The following is a 26546-nucleotide window of genomic DNA, read 5'->3' as shown; positions in this document are numbered from 1 at the left end:
TCAAATATTTTGCAATCCAAACAGTCAAGCTAAACTTGGTTCAGTACACAGATTGTGATGCATTGGAACTCTTAAAAAAAAGAAATAAAAAAGAAACTTTAGAGGAATTCAAAGAGCATCTTGATAAAGCGTGAAAAAATTTTAAAATCTTATGTAAATGGTAGTCAAATAAACATTTGGATTTTTAAATTTAATCAGACAGAAAAATTCATTTTGTCATTCTTTGTATGTTCGAAAATTAATGTTAAGAAGACAAAGTCGTTAAGACTAGGAATAAGTGATGGTGAAGGGGTGATGTCGCGTAAGGAGAAGATGGATCGCTTCACTTATCTAGGGAGTATTACTAGTAAAGACGGTGAGTGCTGTGAAGATGCTAAAAGATTGGAAGAATAGGAAGATAAATTTGTGGAGTAAAATTAGAAAATTGGAAGCTACAGTGATGACAGTGGTCAAGGATGGTTCTGAAGCGTGGGCGCTCCTAAAAGCAGAGGAGAATTTTCTAGATGTTTTTCAGAGATATTGTCGATGCATTGTTTTGGGTACCCGAGTGACTGCCCGTCACTTGAATAGTAGGCCAGAGGTTCCCAACCAATTTCGGGTCATGCCCCGCCAAGACATTTTTAAAGTCCTCATCCCCCATAAAACTTAACCCTCATGTAACTCAACCCTCAATCAACTCAATATTCGTGCTGCTCAATCAACTCACACTTCGTGTAATTCAATCCTTGCTGAACTCCACCCATCAGTGGTGTACTATACAGTATTCCTAGTCTCACACCCTTATATGGGCACTAAAGCTTATCTATAGTCCTAACTTCACTACCTGAGGCTTGTCCTACTTAAATGTCCGATGAAACTACCGAGGGTACATCTCTTTTGCATACTTCCATGAAAATCTCGTTTGCATATAGCTGTGGCCCTAGCAACCAGCCATAGCAACCAGATCCAATATAAGGGTGGATTTTCAAGGTATTTCGTATTAGCAAGAAAGTAGAATTCAGAGAGAGAGAGAACCGTTTAATTATACTCTTTTTCATCAAGTTTTGGTTTGACAATACATACTAGCAAAAATTGGTTTGTTTTCACTATTAGAAGTTGATGGTAGAGCTGGCAACAGTATCAATGATACCAAGGGCAAGAGTACCAAACGTAGCTGTAGAAATTACAAGAGGATCTCTACTAAGTCTGGAATGCGATGATATGTATGCAGGATATGTGATCTCATTGAGCAAATCCAAATTGGAGGAGCAGTTGCAATAGTGAAATATATTGATGTCAATAAGTTATATCAGTAAGTGCAAAATGGGTGATATATTGTTGTAACTAAGTAATAAAATATTTCCAAATCGAAAATGTTTTTTTCCTGTTAGATATTTTTAGTAGGTTGCCTTTCCTCTAGGAACACTCCTGAAGTAGAAAGATTCTTAGTTAGTATGTCTTAGTTAGCTTTGATATGGCTTGGACATGTCTTGCAGAGAAACGATGATATACTGCCATCGATTGTCCTTCTTGACAAACCGTCTAGGGCCAAACGAAAAGCAGGCTGTCCCCAAATGGGGTGGGAGATTGCCGTAAGGAAAGATTTAAGGGAAATATGGGCTTTTTGGAATGGTGTAAAGGGGAAGGCTTTAAATAGAATGGGATGGAGGAGAGTGTATAGCTGTGGCGGCCTTATGCGGCTTTCCGCTGTAGTAAGTTGTTAGTAATAGTAATTTGATTTGTTTACCACCTGTGATTGTACAGACATTATGATAATATCTAATCATATATTCTGATGGGTATATTGCAAATACTATTACCCCTAGCAACTCATCGCACCAAAAGTTTTCTGAGATAAACACTGCTACCCACATTTTTGGTTCATCCTGCTCTATAAAGAGTACTCTTTACTACTTTCCTGTGAGGTTTGCTCTACCTTTATATCTTTTTTTATGGCCTTTTCCCGACTCCTTTGAATATCTTATGTTTTTAATTTCACCCCAGTTGGAGTGCCATAAGCAATATTCGGCAACAAATGACCCTTCCTCCCCAGAACATGACCTTAGCCTTTCTCTTATAATTGTTGTAAACAATGTAGTCCAACGACCTTTTATATATAGCTTATTTTTGAGATGCAATTCATCTTTAGCAGAAAGTATTAGAACTCCATTGGGGTCCTTGTGGCTTTGAAGTTGGCTGATGTGGTCCTTGTGGCTTCTAAGTTGTTCAATTGACTAAACTAGATTATCCTTAAACAATTTATCTGGTAAGCATATTGCATATATTCATTATCTGTTTGTATTGTCTACATTTAAGAACTGTACTAGACAGTTATAATTGCTGTGGCTTCCATTGCCCAATCTTTGTTTTACAGCTTGTCTTCCTGTTCTTCCTAACCTTTTTTTTACTGCAAAAAATATCCTACCTCTTGAATATTCTAGTTTTTTCATCTTCATTACATCTCCTTCGTTTCTTCTAATGTACCCATACAAGTGAAGATAATCCACTCGATCAATCTTTTGGTAACCAAAATCACATCTTCAACATTAATTTTCAAACCCGCTCTTTTACAGTGGTGCCGAAAATTCACACGAATGAGAGGGGGGCATATTTTCAAAGTTTAAGGTAGATACTTTTTCGATTTCTTCTAATGATAACAAAAAGGGACATTTGGACTCCCTCCTATTGTTAAGCGAAGTTAAGCTATTGTTAAGATAATTTAGCTAAATAAAGGCCAGCCAATCAGTGAGCTTCATCACCAATCCTTGTCTGTATTGAAAAAAAATGTATAGGAATGTGTGAGGGAAAATTGTCTATCGTAACTAGTGTCAACTAGCCAGTCATATAAATTTTATGAAAGGTTTTGGTGTTAGCTAGTTCTCGGTGCAGGTTAATTCTTGACGTAAGTTAAATTTCACTGTGACTGAGAATTAACCCATTTAAATTTTTTATTTGCTGTGTTATTTCAGAGATTTCCAGCAGAAGAGGCGTGCATTGAAAGTCTTAACAAGGAAAGCCTTAGACAGAAATCCAGATGAATTTCGATTTCATATGGTAAATTCTCGTGTGCAGGTAAGGAACAGTTTTCTTTTTTTTTAACATAAGGACTGTTCAGAAAATAACTTGCGCTCAGGAACAGAAACAAAATCCGATGAAGGAAAAATTTTGTACATTGGACATCTAAAGGTGTAAACTACAATTCGACATAATTTCTGCTCATGTAAATTTTAAAAAATAAAATGCTCTCTCTCTCTCTCTCTGTATATATATATATATATATATATATATATATATATATATATATATATATATATACACTTAAAGAGAAATTACAGACTGGGACACAAATAACGACCGGGAGACATAAATGACGACCGGGACACTCAAAGATAAATAACAGACCGGGACACAAATGACGACCGGGATACAGGGAATATAAATGACGACTGGGACGCTCAAAGAGAAATTACAGACTGGACACAAATGACGACCGGGATACTGGGAATATAAATGACGACCGGGACACAGGGACACAACTACAAGGGGGATGCCGGGGCACAGGGGGATATATAAATGGCGACGGGGACACAGGGAATGTTGGATTAGCAATCACCATCAACAAAGCTCAAGGGCAATCATTAGAATAATCAGGTATAGATCTGAATACGGATTGTTTTTCCCATGGACAGTTTTATGTTGCATGTTCAAGAGTCGGTTAACCTGACAATCTATTTATATGCACAGACAATGGGACATCGAAGAATGTTGTATATTCGAAAGTTTTACGTAGTTAAAAACATATATATATATATATATATATATATATATATATATATATATATATATATATTCACAGGTGGGACACAGGGACACAACTACAATGGCGCGTAACGACTTACGCGCTGGGGGGAGGCTTGGGGGGCGCGAAGCGCCCCCACCATTAGGTGTTGGGGTGGCGCGAAGCGCCACCTCAACAGCTAGTATATATATATAAATAAGTTGTTTGTTTGTGTGTCTGTCGACTGACGTCATGTTTGTGTTTCGACTGACGTCATGTTTGTCGACTGACGTCATTATGAGGATTGAGCATTATTCCGTCATAAAGTTGTTTGTCGACTGACGTCATGTTTGTCGACTGACGAAATTACAGATCGGGACAACGAGACACAGGGAATATAAATAACGACCGGGACACAGGGAATATAAATAACGACCGGGACACAGGGACACAACTAAAGCGGGGACGCCCGGGGGGCACAGGGGGGATATATAAATGACGACCGGGACACAGGGAATGTTAAAGGTCAATCATTAGAATAATAAGGTATAGATCTGAATACGGATTTTTTTTTCCATGGGCAATTATATGTTGCATGTTCAAGGGGCGGTAAACCTGACAATCTATTTATATGCACAGACAATGGGACAGCGAAGAATGTTGTATATTCGTAAGATACAAGTATATAAGGCTTCGACCGGGACACAGGGGATATAAATGGACACAGGGAATATACATGACGACTGGGACACTCAAAGAGAAATTACAGACCGGGACACAAATAACGAGCGGGACACTGGGACACAGGGAATATAAATGACGACCGGGACACTCAAAGAGAAATTACAGACTGGGACACCGGGACACAAATGACGACTGGGACACAGGAAATATAAATTACGACCGGGACACAGGGACACAACTACAACGGGGACGCCGAGGGGCACAGGGGGGATATATAAATGACGGCGGGGACACGGGGAATGTTCGATTAGCAATCACCATTTGCAAGTTTTATGTAATTAAAAACATATAAATATCTATCTATATTCACAGGTGGGACACAGAGACACAATTACAATGGCGCGTAACGACTTACGCGCGCGGGGGGGGGGCTCGGGGGGCGCGAAGCGCCCCCATCAACCGGGTGTACGCATATGACGTCATTTTAAGTATATAAGGGGGCGATTCAAAGAGAAAGTTCAGTATAAATCCTATGATGGCAGAAGAAACTGCCGAGGAAACTGCTCAAAGAGTTAATTCAAAGAGAAATTTTGGTATAAATCCTACAATGGCTGAAGAAAGCGGCTCAAAGAGTTAATGCCCAAAGGCTTGCGGCTAAACGAGAAAGTAAGAAAAGAAAGCATGCCGAGGAATCACAAGAGCAACGTGAAAACAGGCTTGCGTCTCAAAGAAAAATTACCAACAAAATCGTGCCGAGGAATCACAATAACAACGTGAAAACAGGCTCACGGCTCAAAGAGATAACACCAAAAGAAAGCGTGACGAGGAATCACAAGAACAACGTGAAAACAGTCTTGAGACTCAAAGAGAAGTTACCGAAAAAATCATCCCGAGGAATCACAAGAACAACGTGAAAACAGGCTTGCGGCTCAAAGAGATAATGCCAAAAGAAGGCTTGCCGAGGAATCACAAGAACAACGTGAAAACAGGCTTGCGGCTCAATGATATAATGCCAAAAGAAAGCGTGCCGAGGAATCACAAGAGCAACGTCAAAATTATCGCCTGGCATTCAGGTACAGCCCAGTCGATGATTATAGCTTGAGTAGATGTGTTCAAATCGGGACTATGTCTAAACTTTGTCCCTATTGCAAGGCCTTGAAATTTAATGGTGAAACAATGGGAATATGTTGCGCCTCAGGAAAAGTTAAACTTCCTCAACTGGCTGCACCACCAGAGCCATTGAAGACTTTATGACGTTACAGACCGGGACACCGGGACACAAGGAATATAAATGACGACCGGGACACTCAAAGAAAATTACAGACCGGGACACAAATGACGACCGGGACACAGGGAATATAAATGACGACCGGGACACTCAAAGAGAAATTACAGACCAAGACACCGGGACACAAATGACGACCGGGAAACAGGGAATATAGATGAACCGGGACACAGGGACACAATTACAACGGAGACGCCGGAAGGGCACAGGGGGGATATATAAATGACGACGGGGACACAGGGAATATTCGACTAGCAATCACCATCAACAAAGCTCAAGGGCAATCATTAGAAAAATGCGGTATAGATCTGAATACGGATTGTTTTCCAATGGACAATTATATGTTGCATGTTCAAGAGTCGGTAAACCCGACAATCTATTTATATGCACAGACAATGAGACAGCGAAGAATGTTGTATATTTGCAAGTTTTACGTAGTTAAAAACATATATATATTCACAGGTGGGACACAACTACAATGGTGCGTAACTAATATGGTGCGTAACGACTTACGCGCGTGGGGGGCTTGGGGGGCACGAAGTGCCTCAACCAACTAGGTGTTGGTGTGGTGCGAAGGGCCACAACAACAGCTAGTATATGTATATATAAGATATCTTGTATAAGAGAGTGGAGAATTTAAGTATCTTAGAATCTATGAGTGCTATATTACTGCTTGTCATTGCTTATGAAGGAAATACTTTTACTAAATTAAGTAAAGTATAATTTTGTATTCATTTTATGTATTTATTTTTGCTCTAAAATGGCTCCATATTTTTTTCGCGATAATTAGTATCCTGGTATTTTCTGCCCTAAATAAAAGACCTATATAGGTCAGAAGTTTGATAAAATTCGTTAAGATCCTTAATTTTGGAAAGAGTGGCGAAACCCTATATAGGCCAGTGTATTCTCCTGATGAGCCCTTATGTTGGGTGTTGCCTCTGAATTATTTGTCTATATTATTTTTTCTATTGTTCGGTAAATGACGACTTATACTTATTGACGACATGACTGCCTGTCCATGGATTATTCTTTATGGTTGATTGTGTGTGGCTATGCTGTTTGACCTATGTGATTGTATGGATGAGTAGGGTTAAGGCCTCATTCAAGTGCTGGTCCATATTAATCACTAATTTAGGAAAACAGTCTTCCTTTTCTCCTTCTGTCTCTTTTTTTTTTTTTTTTTTTTTTTTTTTTTTTTTTTTTTTTTTTTTTTTTTTTTTGTGTTTGTGCTGTAGCATTGGTGATTTCTCTTTTCATGATATCTCATATTTGCCTCAATAGTGGTTGTATCTTTATCAGTGTCTATGATGCAGACAAAATTACAAAAGAAAGATGATTGACAAGAAAAATCATGATTGACTCATATTTATGAGTTCCTACCGAGAGAATAAATTACATCATTCCCCCCCCAGGAGTGAAAGTATCGTTTGAATATCTATGACGCATGCGACATTACAAAAGGAACATAGCTAAAAGAGATTTGACTAACTTTTCTCCTCTTGCGTAGTTCACTTCGAAAGTTTAGATTTTGTTGTTGTTTTTTTTTCTCTTTTTTTGAGCACTGAGGACGGCTTGGCGGAGTTCCTTGTTGAAATATTTGCTTGATTTTCGTCTTCATTTTTTGCTACTGGCAGACAAAATCTACGTTTTAAGTAGTTTTTATAATGCATAGAGGACAATTTAACAAGCTAGAATATCAAACGTGACAAGAGCAATCTGAGCAGCTAAGGTAAAGGTTATTTTTAAAAATTCCTAAGTAATGATTAACGAAAATGAAGAACATACAGTCATAAGACTTCCGTCAGCAACAATTGCAACAAGTCAAAACAAAATTGAAGAACAAAGAAATATACGGCTAAAAGATATGACGTCATATGTCAACATAATTTTGAATTGAACTTAAAAGTGTCTTTTTTTCAATAATAATATACATTTAACTTGGTTCTCAGTTCCTAAATCTCTAAGTTGATTATGTAAACAGGAAAAATATTTATGGTGTCATTTCATCAAAAATTATAATTTTTTAACTGAAAATAGAAAATACTTGAAAATTTTAATTTCCATTTTAAGTTTTATTTTCTATTAGGTTAAGTCCACTTTTAGCGTAAAAAGAGAGATACGACAGAATAAGCACCAGTAAGCTTACAGTTTTAAACGCAACCTGCTCTTTAGTACCTGTAGGAAGAGCCAAAAAACGAAAATTCGTAATTGTTACAAATCATGAATCTATAGAACCACCTGAACTATTAAGTGCGTCCAAGAGAACGGCCAAAACAAATTAAATTCCCAATGAAAGAAAATCAACAACCTTGACCATCAAATGAGACGAGACCAATACGGGCTGCTAAAGCAAAGGGCATTGACAATTTGTCTTAGGTAATCAAAATCCAAACTAAAGAAGAAATAAAAAGGGTTCGAAAATAAGCGACAGAAAGAATGAAAACGTGCCGAAATTGAAAATGAAGACCAAAGACAAGTTCGGTTAGAATACATGTGAAAACGAGAATTAAAGCGTGTCAAAAATGAAAAAGAAAGGAATATTAATACTAGAAGAACAACGCCATCACAATCTTCGACGCCAATAAAATGCGGCGTAATATCCATTACAAACTGTCAAAGATGTCATAAAAAACGAAACTGTTTATTACAAGTCATTGGCCTTAAACGTTCTATGAGTTCCCTGAAGAACCCTCCGTTTGTCCGAGGAAAGAATAGCATACAAAGCTGACTCATTTGGAGGTTGCTACTTTAAAAGTAAATTGTGAGTAGCAAAAAGATTAAAAAATTTTCCATGCGAAAATTTTTCAGTGCAAAGTTATTTGAATTATTCTGTTTCCTAATTGTTGTGTTTTCCAAGATGATATTATGATTATTAAGAAAAATAAATAGATTATTATTGAGCAGAGCTCTGAAAAATTGTGAGAGATGAGGCTTGAGACTTAGTAATATGTTATTTATAAGATAAACTAGACCTACGTTGCCGGGGCAACGTGAAGTGTTGCGGCAACCTTTGTCCGGCTTCGCCGACTAAAGTGTTGCGAGAGCAACACTTTCGCTTTGTTTCTTCGCTATCGATCAGTAATCACATGATCAAAGGCTATTCCTAAGCGTTGAAAAAACAACAACAAAATAGAATCGAAACAAGGGACTAAATTGTCTTTGCAGCCAGTTGAACTTTATCCTATTCAACCGTAGACATCGTGACGGATGAAAACTTGGAACAATATCTTATATAATCTATTTGGTATTACAAAGCTATCCGTAACTTTTCAGGATTAAAATACCATAGGTGACACTAATTATTACGAAACTACCTCATTGTTTTACGTTATCGCTTGTACCCGTTGCGTAAACACTTAATTCTGTCAGATTTAAATAGATCGAATACAATATGCACCAATTTGCACAAATTTCTAGCCCAAAGTGAGCAGTTTTTTACTTACAAGTCCCTCTCCCGTCATAGACATCAAGTCACCGAAACATATAAATGGGTACACCAACTAGCAAAAGTTGCAAACCCCTCACCGCTGAAGATGATTGTAGCCCAACAGCTGATTATTACTTACAAGTCCCCTACATGTCTTACCACTGGAACCAAATTGGTTTAACCATCAAATACACCAGAGACAAATAATAGGTACACCAACTAGCAGAAAAGTCCCTCTCACGTGATAGGCATCAAGTTCACCGGAAACAAATAAATGGGTACACCAACTAGCGTAGTTGCAAACCCCTCATCGCTGAAGTTGACTTTAGCCTAACAGCAGATTATTACTTACAAGTCTCCTACATGTCTTACCACTGGAACCAAATTGGTTTTACCATCAAATGCACTGGAAACAAATAATAGACACATCAACTAGCAAAAGTTGCTAACCCCTCATGGCCGAAGGTGATTATTACCTAACAGCCGACTGTTGCTTACAAGTCCTCTATATGTCTCACAATTTGTATCGGCCTAGATTTCGTTTCAGTATGTAGCTTACTACTGAAGTTGTCAAGCCCTTGAAACTTTCAAACTGGTATACCTCATGAAGGAATTTTTGTACCAAAAAATGGATGTCATATACTTTGATCAGCTCATCAAGAGCTATCGATTGCCGTCGAAAAAAATTCTATCTGTCTTAGTTCAAAATTTGATTTTTTTTTTGCCGTAGGCCAACTTTCTAACGTCACCACTTAGAAAGGAGCAAAGGATAAACTCCAGTTTCTTTAGCAATGAGAGAACTTTTAAAGTTTTTTAGGCACATCTGATACCATTTTTTTACCGCAATCCCAAGTCCGAAAAACCAAATGATAAACTCAGCTGAAATCACAAACAGAAATGGGTAGAAACAATAGATGGCTGCACTTTCGGACCCGTGGGAAAATGCCACATTTTTGCTTCTGTAAATTTTTCTATCTATCACTCAAAGAAGATATATTGGCTGTAAGGCAGGGTAACTGCCGCATATATTTAGCACTTATAGATTTTAGTTCATCTTCAATTTGAAAGCGGTGCCTGCCTGCTTGCCTGCTAGAACGGAGCTTTTCACTCGAAAGCAGAAACATGGTTTGATGAAACGAAAGCTTGGCTACACAACTTCAGATGCTCCTCTCTGACATCTATATATATAAAAATAAGTTGTCTGTGTGTGTCGAGTGACGTCATGTTTGTGTGTCGACTGACGTCATGTTTGTCGACTGACGTCATGTTTGTCAACTGATGAAATTACATACCGGGACACAGGGAATATAAATGACGACCGGGAACCTCAAAGAGAAATTACAGACTGGGACACCCGGACACAAATGACGTCCGGGACACAGGGAATATAAATGACGACCGGGACACAGGGACACATCATTAGAATAATGAGATATAGATCTGAATACGGATTGTTTTTCCCATGGACAATTATAGGTTGCATGTTCAAGAGTCAGTAAACCTGACAATCTATTTCTATGCACAGACAATGGGACAGCGAAGAATGTTGTATATTCGCATGTTTTACGTAGTTAAAAACATATATATATATATATATATATATATATATATATATATATATATATATATATATATATATATATATACATATATACTCACAGGTGGGACACAGGGACGCAACTACAACGGCGCGTAACGACTTACGCGTGCGGGGGGGGGCTGTTGTTCGCAAAGCGCCCCACCAACTAGGTGTTGGGGTGGCGCGAAGCGCCACCCCAACATCTAGTAAAAATATAAGAATATAAAAGTTTGTTAGATAAATTAATTCCTAAGTTAAGTTATTTATGTGCGGAGAGCCAAAATCAAACATGTATTAATTCAAAAACGTTCAGAAATTAAATATATAAAAAAAAAAAAAAAACAGTTTTTTTAACTGAAAGTAAGGAGCGATATTAAAACTTAAAACGAACAGAAATTACTCCGTATATGAAATGGGTTGTCCCCTCCGTAATCCCTCGCTCTTTACGCTAAAGTTTGACTCTTTGCCATAATTCTACTTTTTAAAACAATTAAAAACTTTAGAGTAAAAATGGAGGCGTTGAGGAGGGGACAACCCATTTCATATACGGAGTATATGACTCAATAGTGACCAAAACTTTAAAAAATGGATGTTCTAAATTTTGATACCAATAAATACATCAAGAGAGTCGGATTTTTATGCTGATTTTAAATATATAACTTTCGTAATAACTTTCGTAAAGTTTAGTCTTACCCATTAAAGATTACAAGCCTAGGAAAATCTGTCTCATTTTCGAAAAAGGGGTACCTTAAAAGTCAAGGAATCTTGATTAAATTCACGTCATCAGATTCAGAGAATCAGAAAACCCTACTATAGAGGTTTCAAGGTCCTGTCTGCAAAAATGTGGTATTTCGAATAGACCCAGTGGTTCTAAAATATCGGGAAAGGGCTCATTCGAATGGAAATTAAAAGTTCTACGGCCTTATTTAGTGACAAAAAATTGGAGGGCAACTAGGCCCCATCCCACTCCTCTTTTTTCTCAAAATCGTCCAGTCAAATTTTTGAGATAGTCAATTTGTTCACCATAATTGAAAGGCCGAATAACTATACCTTTAGAGATATCATACCCCCCCATAGTATCTGGGGAAAGGTCTAAGTTATAAAATGTACCCATTATATATGTATAGTATTTGTTATTGAGAAGTATGCATACATTTTTTGGGTGAGCGAGAGGGGCAAATTTTCTGCTTTTCGGATTTTCAACGGAGTTAATTTCCCATAGGAAGGGAAGTTTCCAGGGAGTTATTTTTTAAGAGGGAATTTTACAGTGGGGGAATTTGCCAGAATTCCTAGACGGAATTCGTCTAATGTCTTGTTTTCTCTTTGCCGACTCAATTTTACACGTAGAGATGTTAAAGGTTATTGTGTCTAGGGGATAAATCTGTGGGGAGAAGGAATTTTTTCCTGAAGGTGTAGCCAGGTTTTCTGGTAATATTTAAAAAACGATCAGAAATCAAATAAAAAAGCAAGTTTATTCCACTGAAAATAAGGACCAACATTAAAACAAAACGAACGGAAATTATTACGTATATAAGGGGAGTTGCTCTTCCTCAACACCTTGCTCTTTACGCTAAAGTTTGAATTATGTCCCAATTATTTAATAACGACTCCTGAAACACTACGTTCGATTTATTAGAGCAATAAGAAGCTTTTTTTAAAAGTTTTAAAAAATTTTAGCGAAAATAGTTAGGTGTTGCGGAAGAGCAACACCCCTAACATACGTGATAATTTTGTGATAGTTTTTTACTCTTTTTTTTTAGTTTTTCTCTTCTGTTTTAGTTTTCTTTTTCTTCTTTTTTAAGATTTTTTTTAGTTTTTTCTTTTTTTTCATTTTTATTTTTTTCTTTTTTTTAGTTTTTTTTTGTTATTAATTTTAATTTTCTTCTTAATTTTTAGTTTGTTTTTTTTTTTTCCTTTTTTTATAGAAGATAGTGTAACAGACGGACTCTACATTATATATAATAATATATATATATATATATAAATATATATATATATATATATATATATATATATATATATATATATATATATATATATACAAGCTGGGTCCCGGTGGCTTCGCCGCTGGGCCCCAGAATGGCAGGCGTCTATATATGGACTCTCATTGTCCCTTGTGTTCTAACCGCAGACAGTGCTGGGTCTCGGCGGCTTCGCCGCCCGGCCCAAGCATGGCACGCGGGAGGCTTCCATATCTGGATTCTCATTGTCCCTTGTGTTCTAACCACAGACAGTGCTGGGTCCCGGCGGTTTTGCCACTGGGCCCCGCGAGCCCCAGCATGGTACGTGACAGGCTTCTGTATATGGATTCTCATTGTCCCTTGTGTTCTGGGTCCCGGCAACGCTATGTGATTTTTGGATCGAATTGATGACATAAATTGGACATTCCTAATCTGACCTTTTTTTCTCTTTTAGTCTTTTTCTTTTTTTATTTTTTTTCGTTTTTTTCTTTTTCTTTAGTTTTTGTCTGTCTTTTCTTTTATTTATTTTATTTTGTATTTGTTTTCTCTATTTTAGTTTTTTAGTTTTTCTTTTATTTATTTTTATTTTTATTTTTCTACTTTTTGTTCCTTTTTTATTTTTATTTTTTCTTTCTTTCAGTTTTCTTTATAGAAGATAGTTTTTAATTCTTTTAAGTTTTTTTATTTTTCAGTTGTTTTTTCTATTTTAGTTTTTTAGTTTTTCTTTTCTTTTTTTTCTTTTTAGTTTTTTAGTTTTTTTCCTTTTTTTCTTTTTTTTCAGTTTTTTCAGTATTTTTTATAGATGATAGTTTTTAATTCTTAGGAGTTTTTTTAGTTCGTTTTTTTTTATGTATTGACGTCATACTTAGTGACAAGTCAGACAGTGTAACGATAAAGATAGTGTAACAGACGGACACTACATTTTTATTTATATAGAAGACTAGCTGTTGGGGTGATGCTTCGCGCCACCCCAACACCTAGTTGGTGGGGGCGCGTAAGTAAGTCGTTACGCGCCATTGTAGTTGTGTTCCTGTGTCCCACCTGTGAATATAGATATATATATATATATATATATATATATATATATATATATATATATATATATATATATATATATATATATATATATATATATATATATACTAGCTGTTGGGGTGGCGCTTCGCGCCACCCCAACCCGCGTAAGTCGTTACGCGCCATATTAGTTACGCGCCATTGTAGTTGTGTCCCTGTGTCCCACCTGTGAATATAGATAGATTTATATATGTGTTTTAAACTACGTAAAAATTGCGAATATACAACATTTTTGGCTTTCCCACTACTGGGAGCTTTCCGTTTCCAATTGCCAGCAATTGATCTGAAAATGTTTGACCAGAGTCATCGTTTTGCAATCGGACACGCATATTTGTAGTTAATTTTAATATTTTTACGTGTGCCCATAAATTAGAATTTTTCAGGCAAGCATTCATTTCGTCTGCAGGAGTTAAACTACGTAAAAATTGCGAATATACAACATTCTTGGCTTTCCCATTGTCTGTGCATATACAAAGCCGTATGCACTAATAATGACGTCATATGCAAACGCTCTTTTTACAAACAAACAAACATGCATACACACAACTCGTTTTTATATAGATAGATAGATAGGTAGATACAATACAAATTAACTGCGTAAAACTTGCGAATATACAACATTTTTCGCTGTCCAATTGTCGCTGCATATAAATAGATTGTCAGGTTTACCGACCCTCGAACATGCAACGCACAATTGTCCATGGGAAAAACAATCAGTATTAAGATCTATACCACATTTTTCTAATGATTGACCTTGAGCTTTGTTAATGGTGATTGCAAATGCTAATCGAATTGGGAATTGCAATCTTTTAAATTGAAAAGGCAGATCCGTTGGAATCATGGGAATGCGAGGAATAAGAACAGCCTCACCCTCAAAAGGCCCTGTCAAGATTGTGGCCTCTATTAGGTTTTCCATTGTTTTTTTACGGCAAGTCGCGTGCCATTGCAAAGCTTTGGTGGGTTGATATTTCTTAATAGTATTATTGGTACGCCTATTTTTAGTTGTAGCACGTGTGGTGGAAACCTGAAAGATCTATGGAATTTAAAAATTCAGATGGATAATTAACCGCTTCATTTGGTTCCAAAACTGTGTCGACTGACTTGTAAAGGACTGCCTGGTCTCGAATCTTGGTCAAAACAATATTGTTGATTTCGTGGACGTCTATATTTTTGGGTGCGAGAATCGCTCTTTCACTTAGCCATTTATTTTTTTTATAATTTTTTAGAATATTCGGAAATACTTTTTCAATCAATTCATTTTTGGACGTCACTAAATTACAGAAATCAGCAGGTAGTTGTATACGTCCTGAAATTGAGTCTATCGTATCATAAATGTCTTTTTGTTCCGACGTTAACTTGGAAATGTTATTTTGTACATACGACAATAGATCATTCGTACTGTAACTTTTTTCACGATCCAATTCTACACATGTCGAAACAGCAGCGATACGGTTAGGTGAAGGCATTCCCAAATCCTGAAGAGGTTTGTTTGCCATACGTACGCACAAATCTTCTATAATAACTAAAGTGTAGTTATAAATTTCTGATGTAAAATCAAAAGTCATATCTGACGTCTCTAACTGTTTTCGATGGAGTATATCTTCGGACATTTTTGACTTATATTTTTCCCATAACTCTGTAGGAGCTGATGGAGAGCAAGTTGTTAAAATGATGCCAAACAATGCACGAATTTGACTTGGGGTTGACGTTTCGCACTAATGGGGAATATGGAACAACCCACTGGTTATCTACTTCGATGGTGGTACCGTTGCCATTGTAGGTTCTTCAGTCATTTTAAAATTAGAAATTTCTCTTTCAACGGTCTTCTTACAATTAAAAATTTGTCTTTGAACGATATTCTTAAATACCTGTGTCCTGGTCGTCATTTATATTCCCTGTGTCCCGGCCGTCATTTGTGTCCCGGTATCCCAGTCTGTAATTTCTCTTTGAGTGTCCCGGTCGTTATTTATATTCCCTCTGTCCCGGTCGTCATTTGTGTCCCGGTCTGTAATTTCTCTTTGAGTGTTTTTTCTTTTTAGTATTTTTTAGTTTTTTACATTTTTTCTTTTTTCAGTTTTCTTTTTCTTCTTTATTTTTCAGCTTCACTATGAAATACATATCGCCGAACCTTTGTTTTTTTAACTAAAATCTGGTAGGCATTGATGACCTTATCCGAGTCAAAATCCCAAACCCAATCATCATCGCTATCATTTTCAGTTTTGATATGTTTTGACTCTCGCTGTCCAGGTGGATCTTCATCTAACTGCGCGGTTTTGCGTTCTTTAGCCTCAAGCCTGTTTCCTTGCTGTTCTTTTGATTCCTCGGCACGCTTTCTTTTCTGACTTTCTCTATCAGCAGCAAGTTTTTTGGCATAGACTCTTTGAGCATCTTCATCGGCTTTTGCCATTGTAAGTTCATCAGTCATTTTAAACTTAAACATTAATATATGTCTTAAATATCTTTAATGACGTCACCGTCATAGCAAAAATGACGACAACTAACTTCATGACGTCAGCTGACACAGAAACATGACGTCACCTGATCCACAGACAGACAACTTATTTTTATATATATATATATATATATATATATATATATATATATATATATATATATATATATATATATATATATATATATATATATGTGTGTGTGTGTGTTTTTAACTACGTAAAACTTGCGAATATACAACATTCTTCGCTGTCCTATTGTCTGTGCATATAAATAGATTGTCAGGTTTACCGACTCTTGAACATGCAACATATAATTGTCCATGGGAAAACAATCCGTATTCAGATCTATACCTCATGATTCTAATGATTGCCCTTAAACTTTGTTGATGGTGATTGCTAATCGACCATTCCCTGTGTCGCCGTCGTCATTTATATATCCCCTTGTGCCTCCCGGCGTCCCCGTTGTAGTTGTGTCCCTGTATCCCGGTCGTCATTTATATTCCCTGTGTCCCGGTCGTCATTTGTGTCCCGGTGTCCCAGTCTGTAATTTCTCTTTGAGTGTCCCGGTCGTCATTTATATTCCTTGTGTACCGGTGTCCCGGTCGTCATTTGTGTCCTGGTGTCCCGGTCTGTATATACATTCGTTTTTGAATTGGTCCTTTTTTTTAGTTTTTAGTTTTTTACCTTTTTTTAGTTTTTTTAGTTATACCTTATGAGTTTAATGATTGCCCTTGAGCTTTGTTGATGGTGATTGCTAATCGAACATTCCCTGTGTCCCCGTCGTCATTTATATATCCCCCTGTGCCCCCCGGCGTCCCCGTTGTAGTTGTGTCCCTGTGTCCCGGTCGTCATATTCCCTGTGTCCCGGCCGTCATTCGTGTCCCGGTGTCCCGGTCTGTATATACATTCGTTTTTGAATTGGTATATGATGAAATAAATTTTTGTGTTTTTCCCCTTTTTTTCTTTTTAGTTTTTTTTTGGTTTTTACTTTTTTTTTACTTTTTTTAGTTTTTTTAGTTTTTTTCTATTTAGTTTTTTTGTAGTTTTTACCTTTTTAGTTTTTTTTATTTTTATTTTTTTTAGTTTTGGTTTTCTCCTTTATTTTTCAGTCCATCCCAAAAAAAATTTTTTTTTTTTTATCTCCATCCCAAAAAATGATAGGATATTGTAGGGCATCGTAGCATCGATGAGTTTCAGCAATTCTTAACAACTGAGCGTTTCGCTTATGAAGAATAATATCTCGAGGTAAAAACTGATCACCGACCATAACGATTGCCACTTCGTCGATAGTTGGAGCATTGTATCTACGCACATGTTGGCCAGGAGGCGTTTTGTCAGCGGAAATAACAATTTTATGCGTATCAGTAGGCATCAAATCGATGGCTGTTTTGAACAGACGCACTAAATTATTATTTTCGTGGAAAAGATGTTGCAATTGGGAAACGATTGTCCTTTCAACGTTGGGAGAAATTTCGCAACGTGCATTCAATTCAGAATTTCTATCACTGATGAAGTACAATTGTAAAAATTTATGATTCTCGCCTGAGAATGGTAGAAGGGACCCTGCTCTATGATAAATTTGCCCTTTTACTTTGAAAGTAGACATAAATTGATCTGGATTTTCGATTTGGGCTCCAAACGACGTCATTTGGAAACATGAGTTGTATTTTCTGATTTTTGACAAAAAACGCTTAGATTCTGACGTAGTTTCAGTAAGGAAAGTCTTCAATGGCTCTGGTGGTGCAGCCAATAGAGGAAGTTTAACTTTTCCTGAGGCGCAACGCATTCCCATTGTTTCACCATTGAATTTCAAGGCCTTGCAATAGGGACAAATTTTAGACATTGTCCCGATTTGAACACATCTACTCAAGCTATAATCATCGACTGGGTTGTACCTGAATGCCAGGCGATAACTTTCAGGTTGCTCTGATTCCTCGGCACGCTTTCTTTTCTTACTTTCTCTATCAGCAGCAAGCCTGATTTCTTGCTGTTCTTGTGATTCCTCGGCACGCTTTCTTTTCTTACTTTCTCTATCAGCAGCAAGCCTGATTTCTTGCTGTTCTTGTAATTCCTCGGCACGCCTTCTTTTTTCACTTTCTCTTTTAGCAGCAAGTCTGCTTCCGCGTTGCTCTGGTAGTTCCTCGGCACGCTTTCTGTTCTTTCTTTCTCTATCAGCCTCAAGCCTGTTTCCTTGCTGTTCTTTTGATTCCTCGGCACGCTTTCTGTTCTTTCTTTCTCTATCAGCCTCAAGCCTGTTTCCTTGCTGTTCTTTTGATTCCTCGGCACGCCTTCTTTTTTCACTTTCTCTTTTAGCAGCAAGTCTGCTTTCGCGTTGCTCTGGTAGTTCCTCGGCACGCTTTCTTTTCTGACTTTCTCTATCAGCAGCAAGTTTTTTGGCATAGACTCTCTGAGCATCTTCATCGGCTTTTGCCATGGTAAGTTCATCAGTCATTGTAAACTTAAACATTAATAGATTTCTACGTGAACATATGTCTTAAATATCTTGAATGACGTCACCGTCAAAGCAAAAATGACGACAACTAATTTCATGACGTTAGTCAACACAGAAACATGACGTCACCTGATCCACAGACAGACAACTTATTTTTATATAGATAGATAGATATATATATATATATATATATATATATATATATATATATATATATATATATATAGAGAGAGAGAGAGAGAGAGAGAGAGAGAGAGAGAGAGAGAGAGAGAGAGAGAGAGAGAGAGAGAGAGAGAGAGAGAGTAAATGTATTGAGTTCCATAAAGATTGTGACTTAATCGTGCATTCTCTTTTAATTTAGGATGGGGTCCACGTGGAGATACCTAAAGAAGAAGAGGTTCCTGCAGATCAGCTAATGCTTATGCAGACGCAAGATTACAAGTACATTGCTCATAAAAGAGATTTAGAAGCTAAAAGGATTGAACGACTAAAGGCTCGTCTCCATCTATTGGACGTTGAAGGAAAACCAAAGAACAGTCATGTGTTTTTTGTTGATACCATTCAAGAAGGTATGTATATAAAGTTTAGCGTGTCAGAAACCGCTTAGATTAGGTACCTGTTTTATGTAATTTATATGGTAAGAAGAATATTGGTTACATTTAAAGATGTGACTATAGATATTTTTTTTCCACGTTATAGTTTACAATGACAGCATGCCGTCAGTACATAAATAGATATTAGGTTACGTTACCAATAACAATTTAAGTTGGACGTTTATAAGATATTTATGATACGTCCTGTTGATAACCTGCATGCCCATATTATGTGTTTTGGATAGTTCAACACTCCCCTCAACAGACCGAGGGTCAATTGATCATCTCTGCATCATTTTCTTGAAGTTCCAACTTAATGCTCTCAGTCATTTCTGAGTTTTCTCTTTTGACAATCTTTATCCACATAACATGTTTTGATTTAGCTCAACCCTTCCCTCAGTACTCTCTGAAAGCTTCACTTGAATGCCCTTGGTCTTTTTGAACACCAAAGGTCTTACATTGTTTATGTGTATAAACAATGGGTTAATTGCATAACTTACAGTCCTTGCTCTGAGTGGATTGGTGCGCTGGATTCAGGATCCTTTGTCTGAGAGGACGTGGGTTCGAATCCCAGTGTACCCAATTGTTCAGTTTGGGATGGGGGGTCAGTGGCGTGACTCTTACATGTTACTAATGAACAAGTCTTACAAGTTACCCCATACAATTACCCTTAACTTATCCACGCCTAAAATTGAATCGGTAAAGAGAAAGCAAGACATATAAAGAAATTCCACATAGGAATTCTGAAAATTCACAGTGTAAAATTTCCCCTGAAAAATTCACTCCTTGGAAACTTCCCTCTCCATGGAAAATGCTCTCAAGTTCCAGTGCCCTTTTTAAGATTCAGAGTGATCAAAAGGTGGATACCCCCCCCCCCTACACGCACACACGCATCGTATTTTCCCGAAATACATCTGATATAAATTTTGAGATGGCCATTTGTTGTCGTAGAAACTTAAAAAAAAGCTCCCTTGATTCGAAATTGATAGGGATAGTGCCCTTTTTAATAGTCAAAAGTAATAGAAGGGCAAGGAACCACTCCTCCCACGCCCACCATTTCTCCAAACACATCCCATCAAAATTTCTCCACTCCATGGAAAATTCTCTCAAGTTCCAGTGCCCTTTTTAAGATTCAGGGTGATCAGAGGGTGGATACCCCCCTACACACATACACACGCAGAGGGTTGATAATGAACCGATTTGGACAGGAATTTTTATTTGATTATTTTAGTTTAGTTAATTATTAACTTTTCACATAAACATTAATTTTTTATTCGAAAGAATTAAGAGAGAGGATAGAAAAGATGTATAAAGCCCACAGTCTGAGCTATGATTCAAATTCAAAAAATAAAGAGCATAGTAGACTATTTAAGGGATTGAAAAGAGTCTTAAAGTGAAATGAAGATTTAAGTTCGAGTGCACTGAATCCGGTACTGAACGGAATAAATACCGATAACAGCTTGATTGTTTATTGCCAAAAATTGCTCATATAAATTGTTACCTAAACTGCAATTTATTGAAATTATCCATCTTTAAGAAAGAAAAAACAGTCCAGCACTGCACGTACCATGTGAAGAAAGAGAGTGTTGTTTTTCGATGTTCTCTCGTCTGTTAAGTTTTTCTCCCAATTTCGCAAAATGGTTCCAGTTCAATGAGAGCCTTGTTTTCAGGCCACCTACATTCAACACGGGTTGTGCAGATTATCCTTTTGAGTGCCATGTTAAACACAGCGAATGTCTTTCAGACCCCGTATCCAACACGTTTGGAACCCGTAAGATGAAAGCACTTTGATGTTTTGCTGGGTTTAACACGGAGAACTTGAAAACACTTTTTGTCGAACCCGTTCGAAACACGCTTCAAACCCGGTACCTGAAAACACAACTGAGTTATTGGACTTCCAGATGCTTTTGCTGTTCTTTTTGTTGCTTCATTTCGTAGTTCCTTAGTTTTGAGAGGTATGGCAATATACCTCTACTCGTATTTTCTCCTCTCGTAGAGTTCACTTAAGAAGGTTAGATTTTGTTGTTGTTTTTTCCTCTTTCTTATATTTTTTTTTAGCACTGAGGACGACTTGGCGGAGGTCCTTGTCGAAATATTTGCTTGATTTTCATCTTCATATTTTGCTACTGGCTGACAAAATCCTCGTTTTTTCACCTATTTGATTTTTCTCTCTTCATTTATGGCAATATAGAAAATAAGATACGTTTACATTGTCTTGCTTGCATTCTACTGCTTTTCTTTTTTTCAGCTAAAAATTTTGATGTTGCCAAACGACTTGGAACAGAGCCAGAATTGCTGGACCGAACCTACAATCGGCTTAAGTCGGAACAACTTGAATCGTCCAATATGTCCAGTTTGATTGATGCCGACTCAATTGAGGTTAATGTGAAATTTATTTAGTCAAAACTTTTCTATCCAACGTAGAATTCGTACTTGTTTTGGCAGAAGCGTTTAAAACGAATATTTGTAATAATGTTCGGCCAATATGAATAATGTCCGATCAGTATCTTATGTTTATGGAAATACTAGTCCTGGCTGAACTTCCTTTTAAGTAATGATGTTAGGACCGTTTTATGTTTGGTTTTAGTTTTAATTGTCGCTTATTTTGTTGTAAGTCTATTTTTATATTTATGTATTTGCTTTGCTGATGACGGCTCTTCGATACAGAGCAAAATATTCGTTTAGTAAAATGTCTCTGTCTTAAAATAGTTTCTTTTTATTTCACTTTTTTATATTTGTAGCTTTATTCACAGAGACCAGACACTAAATACTGATTTATTAATTTATTATTTTGTCAACGCGATTTATAAACTGTACAGTAAACAATTACAGAGCCTCTGGGTATTGTTCTCATTGAGACTGATTTGTTAGTATTGTTATTGTCTCTTTGTTTCTAACTATTCTATGTGAATACTACGAATTCATTTGTTTTTCGAAATTAACGATACAGATACGGAAACTACCGTGCCAAGTTTCCATCCTTTCTAATTTCAAAAAAAAATATGCCATGAATCTCCGCTTGGATTGGTCAATCATGAAAATAATGCTTGAAATTCATCCATAGTCCAACTTAACAAATTACACATGGGATATATTCACTATCAAACCCCGAACTGTTTGATAGGCGTATTGAACGTTATAAATAAGTAAAAAATAATATTTAACACAAACCATTTACCAGAACATGGCAGCTCGTTATGAACTATCTTAAATTAGGATATTGGTATCAAAATTCCGTTTTTTAGAGTTTCGCTTACTATTGAGCCGGGTCGCTCCTTACTACAGTTCGTTACCACAAATTGTTTGATATACGCATTGTACGTTATAAGTCAGTAAAAAATAAGTTTTAACACAAACCATTTAGCCGAACATGGCAGCTCGTTATGAACTATCTTAAATTAGGATTAGGATGTTGGTATCAAAATTCCGTTTTTTAGAGTTTCGGTTACTATTGAGCCGGGTCGCTCCTTACTACAGTTCGTTACCACAAATTGTTTGATATACGCATTGTACGTTATAAGTCAGTAAAAAATAATTTTTAACACAAACCATTTAGCGGAACATGGCAGCTCGTTATGAACTATCTTAAATTAGGAAGTGCCTCGTAAATACAAGCACGTCATCGGGAACGTTCTACTGGTACTTATAGCACGGGTTTAGAAATAAATCTAGTTCTTTCTTACAGTCTTTTAAATTTCTTTGTTTACTATCGCTTCTCACGTCGTGTGCAGTTCGTGACACTAGAAAACATCCGGGTGAAGGCTGACGGAATTTTGTTACCATTGTTTCATGATTTTTTTTTTTTTTTTCAAGCAACTTAAACATATTGGTATAATCAGGCTTTTGTTTTCAATAACTATAGTGGTTAAAGCAAATGGGTGACCTGAACTTTTATTATATTATGAGTTTTTTCAGTATTTGATGTTTATTAAATAAATTCAGGCAAGAATTAATAGTGAAAGAAAATGAAGTTTCGTGATGAATTTACTCAGAACAACAAAGTTTAACACAAATTCTTGTGACAACCCGAAAGAAAGAATATTCTATTTCTTGTTTAAAAGTTTGTTCCTTAGCTTCGATCGAAAAAAAAGTCAATTGAAGATGCAGTTATAGACGTATATATAGATAGATACAGATACAGTTCTAGTTGTACTTTTATACGGGGTTGTGGATACAGAGTGGGTCAACGAAAATCGTAAAGAAGAGAGAAACGTAAAGATGAAAGAGAAATCGTATAGATAAAAGTGTAACTCCCTTTCAGTTACTCTTTCAGTGTTACTTGGAAAAAGTCTTCCTATTTTAGTTTCAGTCTTTGTTTTAAATTTTGATTTTTATATTATCCTTTGTATTTTTATCTGTATTTTTTATTATTCTGCACTGAAGATGGTCAGACTGAGGTCTCGACCGAAAAATTTACATAGTTCTCTTCGTTATTTCATTGGCTATTATTAGCCTCGTTTCTCTCTTCTTTACGATTTTTTTGGTTTTGTCATGATTGGTCAGTGTGGTCTCAGAAATTATTTACGTACGTCTTAATTTGCTTCTAAGGGAGTGGGTAGTAAGGGAGACTTTTGAGCACAGAGCCGGTGAAAATAAAATCTTTTTTTTTTCTTTTTTTTCTCAGACTTCCAGTTTCTTTTTCATATCTATATAAGTAATACTGCTTATTCGCCTGTTTTTGTACCATTGAAACTAAGAAACAGAGTCTTTCAAATAAGGTCATCTCTACATAGAGGTTTGGTTAAAAGAGTTGAAAACCAAAGTTGTTCAGATTTACGTTTTTATTAGAACAACTTTCGATTCCTGCACAGGGACCTTAGTAGTCAAGAAGCGTCGTTAATCCGATACAATACAATACACTTTTGATTTTAAAACAGACTTTATACATGATTCTCAAGGCGTTGTCTAAACCATAGTTGAAAAACACTATTTTTTTTCTTATCAAGCGGAATAGTTTCTTGGTTAGAAAGTATTCTTTTCTTTCTTCTTTTAACGATATATTTTACTTAAGACTATGAAAATATAAGAAAATGTATAGTAATTTAGTTTTTATTTATAGAAATTGTTTTATACTTTTTACTTTTAAGTTTATGCTTAACTAAAGAAAATTTATGAAGGACATTTAAATTGTTTAACTGAAGAATTTTTTTATTGGAAATTTTAATCAAGACTATGAGAAATGTAAAAAAAAAATAATTAATATAGTTTCATTTGTATTTTCTATACGAATTTATCGAACCTTAATAACATTTTTATTTTAAAATCCATACTTGGTTAAAGAAAATTTATTAACGGAAATTAAATCATTTAATTGAAGAAAAATATATTGACTATAGAAAATTATTTTATTATTATCAATTTATGCCCGAAAGTGTCTAACTCTTTATATTTTATTGGACAATTAGAAATTCAAAATTATTATTAATCTGTAGTGTAACACACAGTCTTTAATTCTCTTACAGGAAATAGGAGAGAAACGAGAGAAAAAATACAAAGAACTGACTAAAAGGCTGGAACGACAGCAACAGTTAAAAGTGGCCCAGGAACGAATGGAACTCAAAAGATATCTTGGGGTAAGACTTTAATACCTGAATAATAAGTTTCCTGTAAGACAATCCAATCTTTCATCCCTTAGTTCTTTGACTATCTACCTTAGTTCTGCCAGAGGAATGACGCATGGACCGGATAATAGATAGACTTATCTATCAACAAATGAACTGACATCATTTTTATATAATCCTAATAAGGGCTTATGCCAGATTTGCCTCTCCCTCACTCGAACTATATGTCTTGGCTTTTTCTACAATTAGCCATGGCTTGATGCCCCCCCACACCTACTTGATTTTAATTCCTATAAGACGATATTACAAAGTGGGCCTTGGTTTCGTTGGCTCCGTTTTTGTAATATACACTTGTATTGCAATTTATTAGTCATATTTGAAAAGATTCGAATAACCCTGCCCTCTAAAACCTAATTGGATTGTCAAGGGGAGAGTGGAGGATCAAAGATATTTTATATCATGTATCATAAGCTTCGTTCGCTTAGAACATTGTCTGTTGACAAAGAAAAAAAAACGACAGAGAAACGAACATTTAATTTTCAAATGTCGTAGAAAGACGACATCTGTGTCAACAGGAAATCAATCGAATGATGTAGTGTCGAAAAAAAAACACACACACACAAATTCTCTGCTCTATCGATTTGATACAAGAAACGAACGAGGGTGTGATATGTTGTTAGGAGAAATTACCGTGACTAAACTCTATAATGGTCCAAATGTTAGGCCAGCTTTTTAAATCATTTCACTTATTTCTCAAAATGTCGCTGTTGATCTTGGAATATTACCAGGTTTAATGCAAGGAACTCTATTTTAGTTATTCATCTAATCTTCGGCTCATATCCGTTGAAATCCAAAAAAGATCTCTTCTTTTGGAATGTTAGGAAATCACAATTTTAGTGTGTCATGTGTATTCTAAAGGTAGAGAAGGGATATAAGTTTAATTACGTCTTAATTATAATTATTTGTAGCGTCGTTGTTTTCTTTATGACTACTCAATTAAATTGGTTATTATCTTTGCAGAAGAAGAAGGAACCACCAGCCAAAAGAATAGCCCCCGGGACAAAAGATAGTGCCCCAGTCTATCTCTTCAAACAAGAAAGGAAGAGATAATTCAGAGGTGTTTCCTTTTTTACTTTATGTGTAGATTAAAAATGGATTCTCTGTACTATCATTTCGATTTCTTTCAAAAGTTCCAGGATTAAGTTAATTGTTTTGAAGTAAGGATGGAAACTATCAACGCCATCTAGCGTGTGGTGACACTTGCCATTTTTGAAGCTTTGTAATAATTTTTCTGTTTGTAACTGAGATATGACACTTATTACTGCTCTAATTTTATCACCTACAAAAATTAAATTAATTATTTTTATGACTGCATTCCAACAAATTTGCTAAGTACTGCCAAAGCTAGATGGCGTTGATTTTTTGGTCGACGCTAGCGTCAGTTCTCACTAATGTAAGTTACCCATACTCTTCGTGCCAGCCTTTATTAAGAACCTCGCCATTCAGTGTGCTGAGAATAAGGAATAAAGAGGACCTTAGAGAGAGAATTGGAATAGCGGTAGTTGCGACTGTAATTCTTAAACTGATTCAGAGAAAGGGGCTATGTATTAAGAGTCATGTGGAAGACTGGAGGGTAACAACTGGTCCTTAAAAATTATCATTAATTAAAAAATATTGTATAAAAATTTAAAAGAGATTTAAAATAAAAAGTTGCCATGAT

The 26546-nt window shown here is 36.1% G+C and overlaps 1 protein-coding gene across 1 annotated transcript in view; it reads left to right on the top strand.

Moving 5' to 3' along the window:
• Positions 1-25991, top strand: part of LOC136043379 (probable U3 small nucleolar RNA-associated protein 11) — a 46994-nt gene extending 21003 nt beyond the window's left edge. Inside the window, exons 3-7 of the mRNA XM_065728297.1 lie at positions 2949-3051; positions 19034-19241; positions 21514-21644; positions 24728-24838; positions 25847-25991. Of these exons, the coding sequence (XP_065584369.1) occupies positions 2949-3051; positions 19034-19241; positions 21514-21644; positions 24728-24838; positions 25847-25936 (643 nt within the window). The 3' untranslated portion in view covers positions 25937-25991. The remainder of the gene's footprint in view (positions 1-2948; positions 3052-19033; positions 19242-21513; positions 21645-24727; positions 24839-25846) is intronic.
• The last annotated feature ends 555 nt before the right edge of the window (positions 25992-26546 follow it).

Source organism: Artemia franciscana, chromosome 2 (genome assembly GCF_032884065.1).
Source record: "Artemia franciscana chromosome 2, ASM3288406v1, whole genome shotgun sequence".
NCBI lineage: Eukaryota > Metazoa > Arthropoda > Branchiopoda > Anostraca > Artemiidae > Artemia > Artemia franciscana.
The sequence above is the reverse complement of the archived record's forward strand: the minus strand, read 5'-3'. Positions and strand labels throughout refer to the sequence as shown.